This window comes from Diadema antillarum, unplaced genomic scaffold (assembly GCF_040938485.1).
Source record: "Diadema antillarum isolate AM-2024a unplaced genomic scaffold, OU_Dant_1.0 scf00000089, whole genome shotgun sequence".
Taxonomy (NCBI): domain Eukaryota; kingdom Metazoa; phylum Echinodermata; class Echinoidea; order Diadematoida; family Diadematidae; genus Diadema; species Diadema antillarum.
This window is the reverse complement of record NW_027270978.1, coordinates 937,764-955,849: the sequence shown is the minus strand read 5'-3', so window position 1 is coordinate 955,849 and position 18,086 is coordinate 937,764. Positions and strand designations below refer to the sequence as shown.

General features: G+C 38.4%; 1 protein-coding gene across 1 annotated transcript; it reads right to left on the bottom strand.

Annotated features, from left to right (window-relative positions):
• Nucleotides 1-1,881: 1,881 nt before the first annotated feature.
• LOC139718118 (uncharacterized) lies at nucleotides 1,882-17,359 on the bottom strand. The gene is made up of 11 exons (XM_071629602.1): nucleotides 17,284-17,359; nucleotides 12,133-12,405; nucleotides 10,968-11,100; nucleotides 10,140-10,190; nucleotides 9,691-9,842; nucleotides 8,738-8,898; nucleotides 7,776-7,920; nucleotides 5,963-6,187; nucleotides 5,030-5,209; nucleotides 4,077-4,246; nucleotides 1,882-3,357 (listed from the first exon to the last, which is right to left on the bottom strand). The coding sequence occupies exons 1-11, from the start codon at nucleotides 17,357-17,359 to the stop codon at nucleotides 1,882-1,884; spliced, it is 3,042 nt and encodes a 1,013-aa protein (XP_071485703.1).
• Between the last annotated feature and the right edge of the window lie 727 nt (nucleotides 17,360-18,086).

Below are 18,086 nucleotides of genomic sequence, written 5' to 3'. Positions count from 1 at the left end.
GAAAGTCTAGTCTACATCATTCATAATTTACAAACATGCAATACAGCTATCAAAAGCGGCAAGGATAAAAATGTGGCGTTTAATGATGCTAATTGGTGAATAAAAACGGGTTTTCTTGGCAAAGAATACACCAGCGGGCCTCCTGTATCTATTACCGATTTCAGAATCGATCACGGCAAACAGAATACTAAAGTACCCGACTGCATTTACAGGCAAGTAATCCTTCCTATGGTTATCTTGCAGCACATACGTGTATCATTCATTATATCTGTCCATGTTTCTAAATTTCTTGCGCGTGAATTTTGTCTCAGCAGTAAAGACAACGATACTAACAGCTCATTCTTACAGTAATTCATTAATGATATAGACATTTATCCTTAACTCCACACCTTCCTTGATAGCTATAATAGCTTATATTAGCTATATGACTATATTACAGTGACCAGCCTCTCTGCATAGCTACTATGGTAATTACAATCAATAACGCATATTTCACAATCATAATATCCGCCCTGGTTTCTGAATTTCTTAAATGTGAATTTTGTCTCAGCAGTGAAAGAAAAAAAAATCATTCTTATAGTCATTCATTTATGACTACCAAGGAAATCTATCGGAAACTTCACACTTTCCCTAAGTAGCTAGTAATCCGCCTCTCTGCATAGTTACCATGGTAATTACAATCCCTGCGACGTGACAAATATTGTCAAAAGATTGTAACACTTCATGCAGCACTGTGAGCAAGCTCATTATATATAATTATAAAACAAATAACATAATAAGATAATTAATCAGCTGTATTATACCATTTCATTTTGATGCACTCATAATTGTCATATTGAATAGTCTTACAGCCAGTTAGTTGGTATGTTTATGAATGTGCATAGGAGACAAGAATATAACGCATCCTCTGAGAACACATAAGCACATTCCCGGACTGAAATACTCACTCTCTGATCTGTCATTATCAGCAGTTCCTGTTCTTGTAATCTATGTACTTTATAATATAATTTAGTGGAAAATTGAGCAAGGAAAAAGATAACACTTTGTGTGAAAATACTTGTGCCCCATTTTATAACAAATCGCTCTCTCATAATAGGCATAGAACGTATCATTTCCTGAGTATTTTTGTTGTTCATTTACGTTTAACGAAGGCGTCTTATAAAAAGAAGTGACAGCATTTAGTATTTCCTTGCATATTTCATCTTTTCATATTCTTTGCATAGTTTATGAACGCTGTATTTCATTACGAGTGCGTATATTGTATATATTCCCACGTATGGACCAACGCCAATTAACTCTGCTGTGCACAAGGAGGACGGAGAACATGGGCGTATTTTTCGGAAGCCTAAAGTAAACAACCTACCAGCTAGGTATGGTTTTTAATCTTTTCTACCACAGCTGTAACATCTGAAACATAATTACACAGACAATGCCAACATATTTTTTTTTCTAACATATATGTCGTCTGGTGCCCTCCCCCCCCAAAAAAAAACCACAACAACAACCAACAAGAACCACTTTCCTCATAAATAATGACATGACATTGACCGCATCATTTCTATTCGCTAATTAACTGTCTCTTAGTGCATGTGCTCTTGGGTAAAAGTAAAATACTTTTTTTGTCCCAATCACTGTGAAGAAGAATTGTAACGGGCTATCGAGGTATGACCCGAATACCATCCACACACACAGGTATTTGCATTTCCCCACAATGAGGTATATCCCGATATCTTTGCTGAAGAACGCTGCTCACAGAATGTCTTTTCCTGGAATGAAATATGGTTTAATATCAGATCTATGGTACCGAGGAGGATGTGGATAGGTACCATCTGGTAGGTAAAGGACGTTAGATAAATCTGTCCCTGCATGACTGCACTGATTTCACGAGAACACGACGTTGCTCACATACCCAAGTTCTGGGTCAAGGAACTTGATTTGAGAATACTGTATACAATTATAGTCGGGTTCATCCGATTTTCCGCGAACATCTGGTGGTTTGCACATTTCAAAGACCTCATGATGTGATACATATCCTGAAGACCACTTCAGTGGGAGACAACCGTGGTCCTGCGAAGGAGCAGTGTCCAGAAAAACTTCCGGACTCTCCCCATCCATAAAACTGAGAGAACTTACAGACATAGGGGATGACGCGGTAGACGAACACGGTGACGATGAGGACGGTTGGGAAATTGATATCCACTTTGAGCCAGCAGTTCTCTGCATGTCCCCTTCCACCGTGGATGACGCTCCGCAAGGGTGTTCGCTGAAAACGGAATCGTCTCTTGAGTTCATCACAGGGTCGTCGTAGCCAATAGATTCGTGTTCATTGACGTCTTCGATGTCGTAAGTCATTCTGTGCTTCCTGTCTCCTTCATGTGCATTCCGCCCTTCCTCACGTTTCTCGACATCAGGTTCTGACGCAGCCACCGTAGGATCATGGACTACATAACCATAATCAATATTGGTCTCCTCCATGGTAGCCATCAACATGTATCCAGGAAACCCGTCGCTTTCACATCCAGAGCTTTTACTTGATGAAGCAGACTTCCTGCGGCCGTGGGAAGTAGCAGGTAGTCGAACGTCGTCGTAATGCGGAGACCATCCCTTACAATTTAGTCTGGCACTGCAAGGCGACCCTTCACGATCAGGTGAACTGAAACATTCTGCCCTGCATTCCTTCCCAGGCGCCACGGTCAACTTTTCTGTTTCTCTCATGGTTTGACGGAGGTCCAGGAACGACTGGGGGATCATCACTGTGGGACTCGCCTGGCGGGAATCCCCGTCGCTGTCCGCGCTGCCGAATCCTTGATCACTATGCAATGCCAGTGCGGTGGGCATTTTGCTTTGGTCTGAATCAGCATTCACGCTGACGATGGACATGAGATTAGCATGCGGTGGCTGTTCGCAGTCGGATTCGTCCGAGGTCTGTCTGCTCATGACCACCGCCTCGACTTCGTTCGGATTAATGTATCCGTGACTGTCCACTTCGTAGTCGTCGCATCTCCGCAGGAGCGGCTTGCCTCCGGAATCGAGTCTCGCGAAAGGACAAGGAACGGAGTAGCCGGCGTCATTGCTCGTTACCGACGCGTTGATTTTGGGATCACACAAAGGAGCGTTGCATCGGATGGTAGAGACAGGGTTGTACTGCGAAGAGTTGCACACGTACTGGGAACCGCTTCCTCCACTGCTACTCTGCATGTCGTAGAACCCGTGATCCACGCTCGACCCTCCGCTGTTGGTGACTGTTGACGGTTTGTCCAGAGGCTCCTTGTCGGACACGGTCTTGTCCGACGGGTATTTCCGGATTTCATCGAAGAACTCCGCTGGTCGCGAAGCCTTGGGCTTCAGTGTTTCATGCTGCATGGACAGAAGTGGTAGAGTACGGAAGGTTTGGTATAGATTAACTTGCTTACACAGTGCTACGATTGGAAAGAGGGATTTTGTAATTCGGTGCATCAATGAATAGGACACAATGACAAACACCCCAGTGTCGTCATTAATGTCGACGTCAGAAAATAAAAGTACTTCTACCGCCAGAATGAAAAATGCCATTAATCCCCCATGAACATAACATGAGCTACATAGGTCTAGAAAAAAATGTAGGGCCTACTGCAATAAATCCACCATAAATTCAATCACACCTTGTTCGTAATTAGTCCTGAAATTATCAGTCAATATCTATGTGAAAAGCCCCACCCCCTCAAGAGTTTGTGGACTTGTCTGTAAACTTTGACCATCTAATATGCTTTGATTAGATGGCGTTTGGCATTGATGCGTATTGTGCCAAATAAATATGGCAATAAGGAGATTCTATGTTATTGGTTGAGGAATGCAAAGGGCGGTGTTTCCTTTTTTGAGTCATAAAGAAAAAAAAACACACACACGTAAATACTTCATGGGAAAAAAACCCTGTGATGTTAGTGTTTCAATTAGCGCTTGGCTGTAGTTGGAATTACATCAGTCAACTTTCATTCGGAGACGACACCACCGTCTTACGACTGAGGGCCAAAAACTTTTTGAAACAGTTCTGAGGAAAGCCCTCCATTGATTTCCTAGGAGACCGCAGACATCCATACCTTCATCGAAAGGACATCGGATGGTATGTACGGCTGCGGCACTCTACGACTGCGCTTGAAGAGGTCGTAGTCGGTGAGCCAGCAGAAGACGCAGAGGCCGAGGACGAAGGTGATTTGACACACCGTGATCACCGCCACGATGACGACGCTCGATCGTCTCCCAGGTTCCGCTGAAGAGAACCATAATTGAAAGAATTGTAATGATGATAGTCATGATAACGACAATAAGAATGATAATGATCACAATAATTTAATGTTAATGATAATAATAACAAATAATGATATAACAATGATCATAATGATGATAGTAATGATAATGATAATGATTGCAATAATAATGATTATAGTAATACGATTGAAAAAAGTAATGATCAGCTAGTTATTATGCAGAGCATTTCAGATTTTTCAACAATTTCGATGCGCTTTACAGACTATTGTTTCCCCGTTCGCGATATACATTATTTCCAACCAGCACTGACAGTGCTAACTCTCCACTCCTTGGGGAGCATTCCAGCCAGTCGCCATTTGATAGGAGCTCTCATGCTGATCAACCAACATAAACATTCTCATCCTACTGGGTACCGTTTATACTCCTTGATGGAGAATAAACCATATAATCGTAATTGATCTATATTCTAAAAAATATTGTCAATCTGTTATATTTCCATGTTTTACCTTAATACAAAAACATCTTATTGAATGATTAATGTTTACGCATTACATACACGTTTTTACCAACTGAGACAAGATATGTGTTGTGATTCATCTAGATGCAATCAATATCAATCTACTTTGGTACGATTACCACTGAAATTTATGACAATGAATGGACTACCCGCATCCTAGCCAAGACCTCCTGATTCAGTTACACAGTAGTATTAACAATGAATACCATTGTTAATGATTTCACAGAAATCGAGAGTAAAAAGGCATAAGGAAAAGAGATTGCCAACCTTGAGGTTCAGGGACAGATATAGGAGTTGGTCTTGAAGGCGGTCCTTCTCCAGCCGCGTTCATTGCAGTGCCCCAGACTAAGTAGTTGCTTCCATAATCCATGTGTAGGAGCGTGAACGAAAATGTGTTTTCGTTGGTATCGTAGAGAGTGGCGTTGAAGTAGTGATCCGTGACGTTTTCTGTAGTTGTATTTTGATTGTGGTGTACGACAGGATGAGAGTTAGTTCCGGTAAAAACCCGTATACTCACGTTCAAACTCTATGAAGAAGATTGCAATCCCTTGGAAAAAAAATTGTATGAGTGCGTAGTAGACGTGAGACATTACAGATGTAAATTTGTTTTTGACGTTACGCGTTCAAAATGGAGAACGACCCCCTTATAAACCATTTGCTACAGTAAATCACTTTAGAGTCAATCAATGTGACTACCTTCATGACCTTTCATTTAATTTAATTTCATTTCATTTATTAGCAAGTGCGAATGCACAGCAACTCAGATTATGTTTAGACGATGGCATATAAATATACTCTGTCTTGAAAGTTTCTGGTCAACGCTATGGGCACAGGCATAGCTTTTACATATAATTTCACAAATAGTGTACTACCTATTTGGAAAATATCATTAGAAATGACGTCATTTTCCGAATAGTATAGGGTCCACCATGGAATGTCAAATATGCTGACAGTGTGAAATAGTTGAAAATACATATATACATATACATGTATATATATATATATATATATATATATATATATATATATATATATCAAAGTGAGGCCATTTCAGCCAATCATTAGAGGATAGTTTTTTCCCAAAATATAATTTTAATAAAATGTATTATGCAGAGTACATGTGTCTTGATGGAATCCATGAATACTCTACTCGCCCAATCTTATCAAGTATGCCAGCGTGTCTAATATTCAACGCCTTACCAATACACAGATCGCTGATCCAAAGAGTCTCAGATTCGCTGGTTGCTAATGTCTGCTCCATCTGCGTAAGTGGCCGAGAATCGTTGACCATACAGGAGTAAATACCGTAGCCCGACACGATGCCATTGGCGTCGGTGGGGTCTACAGGCATCCAAGTGGCCAACACCCAGCTAGGATTCTCTGCCGTCACGGCCAGCGTGAGATTCTGTGGTGACCCTGTTGGGACTGCCAAGTTAACGAGAAATAAAGAAGTAATCGAAAAATATGGCAAAGTTGTTTATAATTTCTTTTAAATCTTTATTTGACAGCAACCGCAAGACGGCTCGACGCGTAGCGTTTGCCAGACAACGTTTTCAGACCTCACTTCTGACATTGATCCTAAAATGATCTATTTTACGATACAATCGGTGCATCATAAATGTTGGGCCACTACAAAAGTTCACCGGCTAGTTGGAAGCAGCCTCATACACATAAACGTGCAATACTTTTAATACACACAGACTGGCATACATGACGATACATTAGGACACGATATAATAAAGAAGGGAAAGAGAAATATAAACAGAGTACTTGAACTAACTTTACGAGAATTGATTTATATGATTGTTCAATGCTCAATAGCAATAATTGCTATAAAGCATTGAATGAACGATTATTGCAAAAAGACAGGAAATTTATTCCACATACAATAAATACTCATTATAAACAGGATATGTGTGGTAATGATGGGATAGGCCTACTACAAGTAACTATGATATAGCAAGGCATGGACTTCAATTGCAGTTATCATGTCATATGAAAGAATGAACCCATTTTTGAATAGATAAGTATCATGTAATCTATGTGATATTGATCATTACAATTCCACGTGAATAATGATCAAAATTCTCAGTTGTTATGTTTATTGTTCATGTAGACCGCTTTTGATTTATTGTCTATTTTCTCTCTCCCTTATCATTATTATTATCATTATTATTATTATTATTATTATCATTATTATTATTTTTACTCTGGACAGTATATTTCTATGAAGTAGAAGAACATTTGCAAATACTTTTTGGTCCAACATACTTTAAAAGGGAAACGATTATATGGATCAAAATCTTTACAATTCATTAAAAAACACCCGTCAAATAAGTCAATGAGGTATACAATACAATTTCAAGACCTTTTATTTTCAAAATCAGTGACTTACCATTCAGTAAATCATATTGGCAAGCCTATCTTAAAGATGGGCGGATTCTTGCTTTGAGCCTTGGTGGCAGAAAACGACAGTATGCTCCCCCCTCCAAAGAAAAAAAAAATAATAATGGCATTTCCGCATTGATAACTTTCAATATGATTAAACTTTCTGAATGATATTTCAGACTCTAAACGTATAACATCTTACCTCTATACTACAATAAACCCCATCCAATTTGGTTAAGTGGTCACAGAGAAATGGGGATCGTTGTTAAGCATGTCATGGGTCTGTTTCTTCCAAGTTAATAGCATATTGGATGTTCTTTGTTTTTTGTACGGTGTGAACACAATGGACAGAACCTGGAGCGAAGGGATTCCTGGCACGCTCTACAAAGATCGACATTTCCCTTTGACCACTGAAGCAAATCGGATGGGGTTTTCTGTAAGATGTGGGCAATAAGTTATAGTTTCATACCCCCAAATTGTATTTGGATTGATTCACTACTGTTAAAGCTATCATTGACGAGGGTCCCGTTGTCATTTTGGGGGAACATACGGTATAGCGGTTACTTCTCTGTGTGTTATGTGACATCGGAATAGATGAAACATAAGGTGTGTGCAAAGAACTTACCAGTAGTGACAGTTCTCCTTATTACTGGTGTTGACCAGGCACTCCATAGACCGTTCGCGTTGAGGAAGTAATTACTAGAAACCTTCACCTCATATTGTGCGAATGATCTGAGGCCGCATAATTGCTTCTCCGTGGTGTATATGTCCTTTTCGAGAAGATACAAACAACAACATAACAAGTGTCAAGTAAAGTAGATGAAAGGAGCTCAGGGGATCAACGACTATGTAAATCATCTTCCATCATTGCGAATGGAGAATGGTCACATTGTTGGACATAACTTAACTTGAATAAAACGAAGTTTAGAGCACAAGCACAGCTTACACCCCCATTCACTGAGAGATTTTCTTTTTTATTTTTCCATCAATCACTCGTCGAAAGCAAAGTTTGTTCAGTCCGGTTACCAATCAAAGTGTATCGGATGGAGTCGTATCAGGTCAGTGTCAGACATGTCGCGCGTGATCATCATCTGATCAAAGCCCTACTTGTCTAACGCTGACCTGATAGTAGACCAACACAAGTTGGATTCATCAAACTGCGATCCGATACATTCGGTAAGTGGCCAGAAGCAAATTAAGAACAAACAAACATAACAATAAAAAAAAAAAATATCTGTGGAGTTGGGGTATAAGGCATCGAAATTCAGGGCTCAAATCACCCTTCCAACTGATTATACCACCATATATTATTATATTACCTCTATACTACCAAATCTTAATGCGCTCTTTAATAAAAATGACTGTATATCCTCGTCCTTGGGTCATTGTAGATTTTATTTTTAGTCTGAGTATAGTGTGTCATAGTTCTCATATTAACGAGCTCAATAAATCTGGCAGGAGTATATAATCTGTGAATATACTTCTACACTAAACTTCAAAGACGTACATTTGAATTTCTACATGACCAAAGAAAAAGACGAAGAAAGGGGGAAAAATCAACAACGAAGAATATTAATATCAACCAACCTCGATATTCGTACCAGCGTCGAAATCGTCCACCAGTCGGTACTGAAGGCGATAGAGCAGATAAAACTCGTTAAATGTTTTCTGCCAATGTTTAGGACTCTGCCACGACACGTCCAGACAGTGAGGGTGTAGGGTGGTAACACTTAGGTTTTGCGGAGGTGCTGGCGAACTGGAACGATAAACAAACACACAATGCAATCAATGATAAGAACCATATACATTTGAGAAAGTTTCAATAGATTTCGTACCAGCTGAAGCGTCAGGTAGACATTGTGAGGGTCGCTGATATTCAGGAATTCGGTATCTGCGCCTTGTCCTTACTTCTGGATGTTATAATTTCAACAACCACAACAACAACAACAACAACAACAACAACAACAACAACAACAACAACAACACAAACCCAACTGCTGATTATTATTCTTATTTCGCTAAAACTTCTACAGCACTTTGATATAGTACATGTGTTGGCCTATTTGAAAAGAATGTTAGGAAAGCTTGGAAACAAACTGTCACTATTTTTTTTTCAAAGTCATCTGGTTTTGTTTTTTATCTTTGTTTACAGTATGCAGTGCGGGCTCGACAATTAAAATGCATTATAAAATGGGTTCAAGAATGTAGCCAATTGGAAGCGCTGAAATGAGTCACGGTTGCAAACATGCACTCGGCTGCGCCTCGTGCATGTCGCACCATTGTCAATACTCTCGAGCGCGCCGCACCTTCACTAACACACTCTATCCTGTGCATCATTTGTATATTATCCTTAATTGTAGCTTCCATTCTTCTAGGTTGAATTCCAGAATTACTGTGACACTGGATCTAAAGGGTTGACCTGCAGGATACTTAAAGTTGTGGAATATTCAAGCATCACGAGGCGGATACATTTGCACGTACGTCATTTTCTCCACCCTTCAACCCCAATGTCATCCTGGGTGTAAATGAGGAACTCCTACCGATTTCGTCGAAGCGGTACGAAAGTTCGCGGTACTCCGTCCCGAGCACATTCTTCGTTTCTATGCGCACGTACAGGTCGGTGAAGGACTCGCTGTTGCACGTACATTCATGGCGACTGGCGCTCATTGTCTGACAGATGGTCCAGTTAGAGCTTTAATACATTGAACAAGAGAAAAGTAGAAAAAGAACAAACCAATATGGGAAATGTGCACACAAATCTTTAGTATAGAGTTTGCTTTTGTTTCAAAATAGGAAATAGAGCAAATACGAGATGACAACCCTACTCGAAAGAACACAGTGTCCCACAGTGTGTTTACAGTGTGATCACATAGTCGACTGTGAAAACACTCGAATGTAACAGTGTGGAGATGATTTCACACTGTGGTTTGGCTTTCACAGAGTGTTCACATGGTAATGATCTGTGTCACATTGTGAATTGACGATTCACACTGTGTTCACACTGTGTTTCTCACGCTGTGGGACACTGTGTCCTTTCCAGCTGGGAAAAGAGAAAAACATAGAATCAAGCATACATACAAGCTTTGATCCATTGCTTTTCACCGGTGTGTTCTCAAGCGCGTTTTACAATTATTCTTCAGATTTAATTGAATTCGAATCAAATTCTATTTCATTTCTCGACAAAACAGAATAGCATACACTTAATGTAAACAAAGTGGAATAAACATAGTATACAATATTGAAACGTTGTGATTATGAAAAATATATGTAATAAGTAATATTACACGTAAATATGAATTATGATGATATTTTAAATAAAAAATATGCAATGTTCGAAGCATGGAGGGAATTTATGGTTGAAAATGGGAGATAGTAAAGCTGTATTTTGAACGAACGACATAGTTACCAGTCAAAGCTATAATAATCATGTCATGCACACTCACACAATTTATGGATGTACTAAATTCTCTTCGTGGAGTATGATTTCACAATCTCTTATTGGTTAAGTACTGTCTTTTATTGAATATTTGTGGTCACGGTTATTGTGTGCTTGTAATGTGTATATATAGGCCTAAGCGTATTTATTTTGCAATGTGAAACATAAACAAAAGAGAAACGAAGTGAAATTACATTTTCTGTTCTTTATCAAAGGTTTAATTTCAGAGTGTTTGTGTATACACGTTGATTACTTACACGTCTTTGAAGTAATAACAATAACGCAGAAGTGCGACTATACAACAAGAAAAGTACTTCATCTATGACTATTTTTTTTTTTCTCTCTCTGTTTTAAGATCCAAATGTTAATGAGTATACTCACTAGGTGTCGGTTCGGAATCTGACCGTGTACGTTACGGCCAGATTAGAGGTCTCGTGGCGGTGGTCCCACTTACACCAGAAATCTGTCGGACTTGTGGCCTCACATGTCACGTTTTCCACGGACACTGGGGAGCCTTCATAGTCACGTGGCAGGAGAAGAGACAAACATTGATGACAATCTTTCTGTTATTGTGATGTACGTCTTCTTGTCATTGCCTAAACTAAACGTAACTCTAATCCGTTCGATTTTGTCAGTTTGAATTATATATATATAAAGAATGTAAATGTCTGTGTCAATTAACTTCTTACTGGTGTTAACATGTTTTACTTATCAATATTTTTACTTTCATCATTATATTTTCGATCATTCTATGGGAACATCACCTACTATACGTCGCGTTCCGCACTACAGGAGAGAGGGAGGGGGAGAGTCGTCTATGTAATTATGTATATAATTCACATATTTGTGTTTATTTGTGTGTGAGCAACAATGATAACTTTGTCATCATGTTAGTCAAGCTGAGTGATTGTGTGGACTTATTTTTGTTATAAAGACTATCTACGTGCAGTCAAGGCACGGCTACTTATTTTGACATTCGATATGGTATTTGAGATAGGATTATGTTTTATGAGTGTTTGTTAGTTTGGTTTATATGGGCATCAACCTAATCATTTCAGAACAGTTGACACTGTTTACGACATGTTTACGGCGCAGTCTCTTGTATCTCGTTTCAACACGCAATGCCTGCCGCTAACAAACATCGTGATCTCTGAAGGAACACAAGTATATGCTGGTCAGTTTCAAAGGCGCCATTATCAAGATATGAAATGTCCGTAGTCAAAACACTGTGAACTGTAACAATTCCTTAAATCCCCCCGTGAAAGGCGAAAATACGTCGACAAGCAAACAGACACGGTTTCATTTATTTCATTAAGAGTGCTTTGATAAATAATAAAACGACTAAAACAAAGTTTGGTAAATGGTGTAAATACATCTATCACATTTTCATGTTCTGATTGGTCTTGATTTTTCTCCTTCTTCGTTATTGTATTTTAGCATTCTTGGAGGCACTATGAGCTTCAAGAAATGCTTGACAGTTTAAGTGGTTCAGAATATACACAATTCCTTGATGAAAGTTTGTTGGAGGAAAATGAATCTAGCTTACGTCCAACGAAGACATGAACTCCCCGTTTCGCTCCCCACTCGTCTTTGGAAAACTTGCAGTAATACTTTCCCGCGTCCGTCGTAGAAACGTCGCTGAGGCGTAGCTGAGAGATGGAAGCATTGGGCGTGGCGTACCGCTCAGTGGGGATGAGGGTGGATCCTTTCATCCAGACTATAGATTCGGAGGTGTGATTGGTGGCTTGGGGGTCTAGGGTACACGAGAGATTCAGGGATCCGCCCACTCGGATGACGGGATCCGTAGGGTAGATAGACGCTGTGTAAAAGGAGGTATTAAGAAGTTTAGCTGCCACCAAACACTGGGTTTAAAACTTTGGAAATAGCGATTCTTGAAAATCTATTGTCAGTTATTCCGAAATAAAAAAAGGCTCATATAAAAATCTAAAGAATTTGGAACCTCTTCTGTGGCAAATTCTTGTAGCGATGCATGCAAATCTTAATTTCTGGCTATAGAATAAGTTTTCACGTGTATGTATATATTTATACATATAATACACATACATTTATACATTGCAGCTGGCTGGTATATCACATATAGGAATTGCAATTGATTCATGTTCTCCATTTTTCAAATCTTTCCCCGTGTCTATGGAAGTCGGAATGTTTAAACCCTAAAATTATATAGTACTTAAGTATTCACGTCATTATCACTCCTATGTCAAAATTGCTATTAGAACAACTGCTATAGTGTGCAGCATGTGGTTACTTGTTCTCATTTATCACACACATAGTAATACATGCGAGAAGAATCTTCTGTGCCCCGAGAAATAGTCATTCTCTTTTGTTTATCCTTACTTTTGGTCTTAATTGTACCCGTGCTCCTCATCCTGTTCCCCTCACTAGGCTTTTGTTGGGACTCTACACTCAACAAGCTTTGCTTTTTAGTAGGTTCCATCGTATTTCTCTTCGCATCCTTTACTTTGATTGAAAATGACACATCGACCGTTATGTATTACTTTTGTATATCTATTTCTTCATGTATATATCCAAGCTGGACATTCTGTATTATATTTTGTTATATACCATGTATTTTCCATAGAGAAATACGAAAATAAATTGAAATTGAAATTGAAATATATATAAAATGTATATGTATATGTATATTCGCAAACATAGAACACGCCACAAGGGTGGTACATCAACTCCATTTCAATGAAACATAAAGTGTGAGAAGATGAGGCTTGTAATGTACATGTACGGGAAAAGCTTTTCCTTTGCCTGCAGTAAAAGATGCAGTGCCTCAACTTTCGAAAATGCAAAGTTAAAATCTGCTCAATAATGGATAGCAACGGAAACGGTTTGCACACAAACAGGTGTTGCTGTGTTGAGTGTAAAACTTCCCATCATGGACTAAGGTTATTATACAAAGCACAGAAACACATATGGGTTCGTCAGCATGGCTTTTCTATTGAATACAGAGTATATTATGGTTGTGTCTAAAGCAGTTACTCAGAAAAATCCCTTCCATTGGCCTCTACCGTCTCCATACAGGACTCTGTATAAACAGCATTATTCTGCATTTTGCATTCGACCAGCATAGACAAATCTGGAGTCTTCACTACCAGCAACATCGACAAATAAAATTATAGAATCAGTAACTATTTTCAAAGCATGATTTTATTGTCTTCGTTATCCCCCCTCCCTTTGTCGTTCTTGACTTCTCATATATATATGGGTTTATGGACAAAAAATTTTTCAGGGATATTTCATGGTACAGCGAAATGATTAGATGAAAAAAAAAACCTTACACAATTCGATCCCTGCATAGAATGAAATATTACATTAATCATTAGACCTTTCTCCACGCTGTAAGGAAAGGCGCAATGGTCCTGTCCTTGAGTTATCATGGTTATCATGTCAAAAGATAGGTTTGGAACACCCATAAAGTTATATAAAGTAGGTTAATACCGTTCTCTTTGTTGAAAAATGAAAACCGGGGAATTTCACTGACGGAGGAGTGTCGAATATGCTCACTACATTTTGTGAAACACACGATATCATTTAAACTGCTATGACCATATCGATTACATCACGGCAATTACGATACAAGCCCTTTTTAAAGAATTCCTCAAATTCTGCTGAAAACCTTGTATAAGACTGCATTTCACAGAAATGACACAGTGGCGCTCATTGAAGTTGAGATCCATGTAGTTTAAAATGTGAACACTACAGGTACCAGCCACCCGTATACGTCTATACAATTTTCTGGGAATTGTTAGGACTGAGAAGCTGCTGCGCGAGATATTTTTTTTTAAGAACGTGAACGTTGCTGACCACACAAAAGATGAAAAAAAAAACCCACAAACGAACATGAAAGTTTTGATTACTTAGGAAATTTTCGAGATGCCAGAGATACGGCTATTTCACCCGGGGATTACGCAAACACCATACGGCATAACTTTTCCTCCCAATTGTAATATTAGATGACCTGTTTGCATTTGTCGAATAGATTGAAAGCAGGCCATGCCTGCAAGTTTTACAGCAGAGTGACTCTTGCTTTGTCGACGAAGAGAAGCGTTTTTTTTTTTGTTTTGTTTTGTTGGTATTACATAACAGAATGTAGACAGGCACCTTAGAACCGGTATACAAAGACAATTAGAACTGACAAGATCAACTGCGTTTTATATACTGAAATGATTTGACTGTTTTCTTCTCTGATGAATACATCATTGGATTGTAAAAAGATGGATATACATATAACAACAAAATAAGATATTGCAACTGATTGACAAATTGCCCTACATCGACGTAAATAAGCACTGAATTGATCAGTGTTTTAGTAGTAGCCATGATAAAAAATCATGGGCGTACATACTCGAGCAGGATTCGAACCCACGACCTCCTGATCACCGTCATCTCCACTAGACCACCGAGCTTTCGCCCGACAGCAAGTGTTGGTTCTAATCCTTATAGCATGCAGCGGGTACTGCCTTTGTTATTCAAATTTTTTTATGAAGTTCTTCCGTCTAGATGTTTTCATTGCAACTGATTGACAAATTGCCCTACATCGACGTAAATAAGCACTGAATTGATCAGTGTTTTAGTAGTAGCCATGATAAAAAATCATGGGCGTACATACTCGAGCAGGATTCGAACCCACGACCTCCTGATCACCGTACAGGCGTCATCTCCACTAGACCACCGAGCTTTCGCCCGACAGCAAGTGTTGGTTCTAATCCTTATAGCACGCAGCGGGTACTGCTTTGTTATTCAAATTTTTAATGAAGTTCTTCCGTCTAGATGTTTTCATTGCAACTGATTGACAAATTGCCCTACATCGACGTAAATAAGCACTGAATTGATCAGTGTTTTAGTAGTAGCCATGATAAAAAATCATGGGCGTACATACTCGAGCAGGATTCGAACCCACGACCTCCTGATCACCGAACAGGCGTCATCTCCACTAGACCACCGAGCTTTCGCCCGACAGCAAGTGTTGGTTCTAATCCTTATAGCATGCAGCGGGTACTGCTTTGTTATTCAAATTTTTTTATGAAGTTCTTCCGTCTAGATGTTTTCATTGCAACTGATTGACAAATTGCCCTACATCGACGTAAATCAGGAGGTCGTGGGTTCGAATCCTGCTCGAGTATGTACGCCCATGATTTTTTATCATGGCTACTACTAAAACACTGATCAATTCAGTGCTTATTTACGTCGATGTAGGGCAATTTGTCAATCAGTTGCAATGAAAACATCTAGACGGAAGAACTTCATAAAAAAAATTTGAATAAAATAAGATATGAATTAACGCTGTAAATAAACATGGTTACACTAACGATTTGAACTTATGATTCGCAAATTCGTCGGACAACACATTTTTTTTTTTTTTTTTTACAATATCACGACAAACTCGCTAGATCTAGGCAATTAACGGAGAATGAAAAAAAAAATCGAAATATAGGAGACTGGTCAGGAGACTGCCATCATACAGAAAGCTCGACTACAGATGGTTGCCTCGAAAAAAATGAAAATACACCAGAAAACAAACGTCTCTAGGTCAAGAAATAAAAAAACAAAATTGTTTGAAGAAAGTGAATTGTCAGTCAAAGAAAGGGAAAACCATGGTTTGATATTCTTCACAAAAATGTCTTCTCAAAGGAAAGTGCATTTGAAGATGCTATATTTACAAAATCCCAAGAGTTGTTTTGGTTAGTCTTAAAAGTTGTCGTACATCGTTCAGCGATCGTCGCAAGCAATGTTTCAGCGGAGGGCAAAGAATTGAACGCTCATTTGGGATTGTACACTCTATGAAAACTAGGTCCAACTTTGCCCCTTAACAAGGTTCACACTGGGGGCACCTTTACCGGTGCAACTTTGATCCTTCCAGTCCAGAAAGGTGCAATCTTGCACCTTTGAAGGTGCTCACTGGTCTGGAGGGTGCAAAGTTGCACCCGTAATGGTGTTCCCAGTGTTAAACTGGTAAAGATAAAACGTTGAACCCATTTATTTTGTAGAATATATGAACAGTATATTTCTGTTCATGATCTGAAGCCGACATTTTCTCTCATTGAAAAATTAGTTGAAAAAATTAAACATTTTATTTGAAATGTACGAAAAAGTGAATTTTTCTATTCATTATACGAAGCCAGGAATTTTCTCCCCAACGCTTTTGAGATATTTGCCCCTTAAATTTCTACAAATGTTTTAAATTAGAGATAAAATTGCTCTATGGTGAATTTACTCATTGCTTTATAATCAAACTCTTTTGATATACGTTCTGAATGTGATTTTTTTTCTAGGAGTTTGTGCTTCTTTTTATAAAAATCTGTGATTTATTAACATAAAATATTTCATAGATGAGATGAAAACGTACCCAAAGGTGTCCGGGCAGTCTTGGCAAACACCAAGCAGATCAAAGTTAGATTCACTTTAACAAGTACATACACACCAACAACAATATAAGAAACAAAGCTAAAAGCATCTAGTTCGTCTTTTTCAAAAAGCTACGTTGTATGTCGTCAAAATTCCTCTGCTATATAGTTTGTATATGAATGAACAGTTTTCGTATGTGTCATGGGAATGCAGATTTCAAGATAACTGTAACTGCTGTAATTTCAAATAGATTGATTTGTCTTGCGTAATCACAACCGATTTTTCCACGTTCAGTGAAAACAGAGATTATGTTACTTACCAGGGATACAGATGGCAGGTACACTGTAGACTATTAAGATGATTGTTGCACAAACTTCTAAACGTAGAGAGGCCATTTTGGGCAGTCCCCAATGCAGGAATTACATCATAGTCATTTCTGTGGAAAAAAAAAGCAGAGAGGGAGAATAAAAAGGGAACAAGGTTACACGTCTTTGATATCAAGTTTGTATGATACTGTACACAAGTGCTAACACTATGCTAACTTTTAGTTGTTCCATTAACCGGACCTCTACTGCTTGCGTGTTTTATTATCGTGTCCTTATATATACACACTGCAATGTTCAATTATATCCACCATTGCACTGAATTCGAGAATTCCAAGGGAGAAACAAAGATGCTTAGAATTCGCCATTCATCTAGCATTACGTAGAAAAGTTCATACATATATATATATATATATATATATATATATATATATATATATATTGTTTATATTATACATATATATGTATATATATATATATATATATATATATATATATATATATAAGTGTGTGTGTGTGTGTGTACGTGTATGCGTATTGTGTATATTATGTGACATGTGAGTCAAAAAACGCTCAGTGTTTGCATCAAGGCGAAATAAATCTTTAATCTCTGATACTTATAACGTTTGCACACGTTTCAATTACGAAATTTTTTTATGGTGCCATGGGATGATTTGTCCACACGACGAAGCTGGTAACAACCAATAATTATAGATTACCTCCTCCCCCACCCTATGTATATATATATATATATATATATATATATATATATGTATATATATGATATATATGTATATTT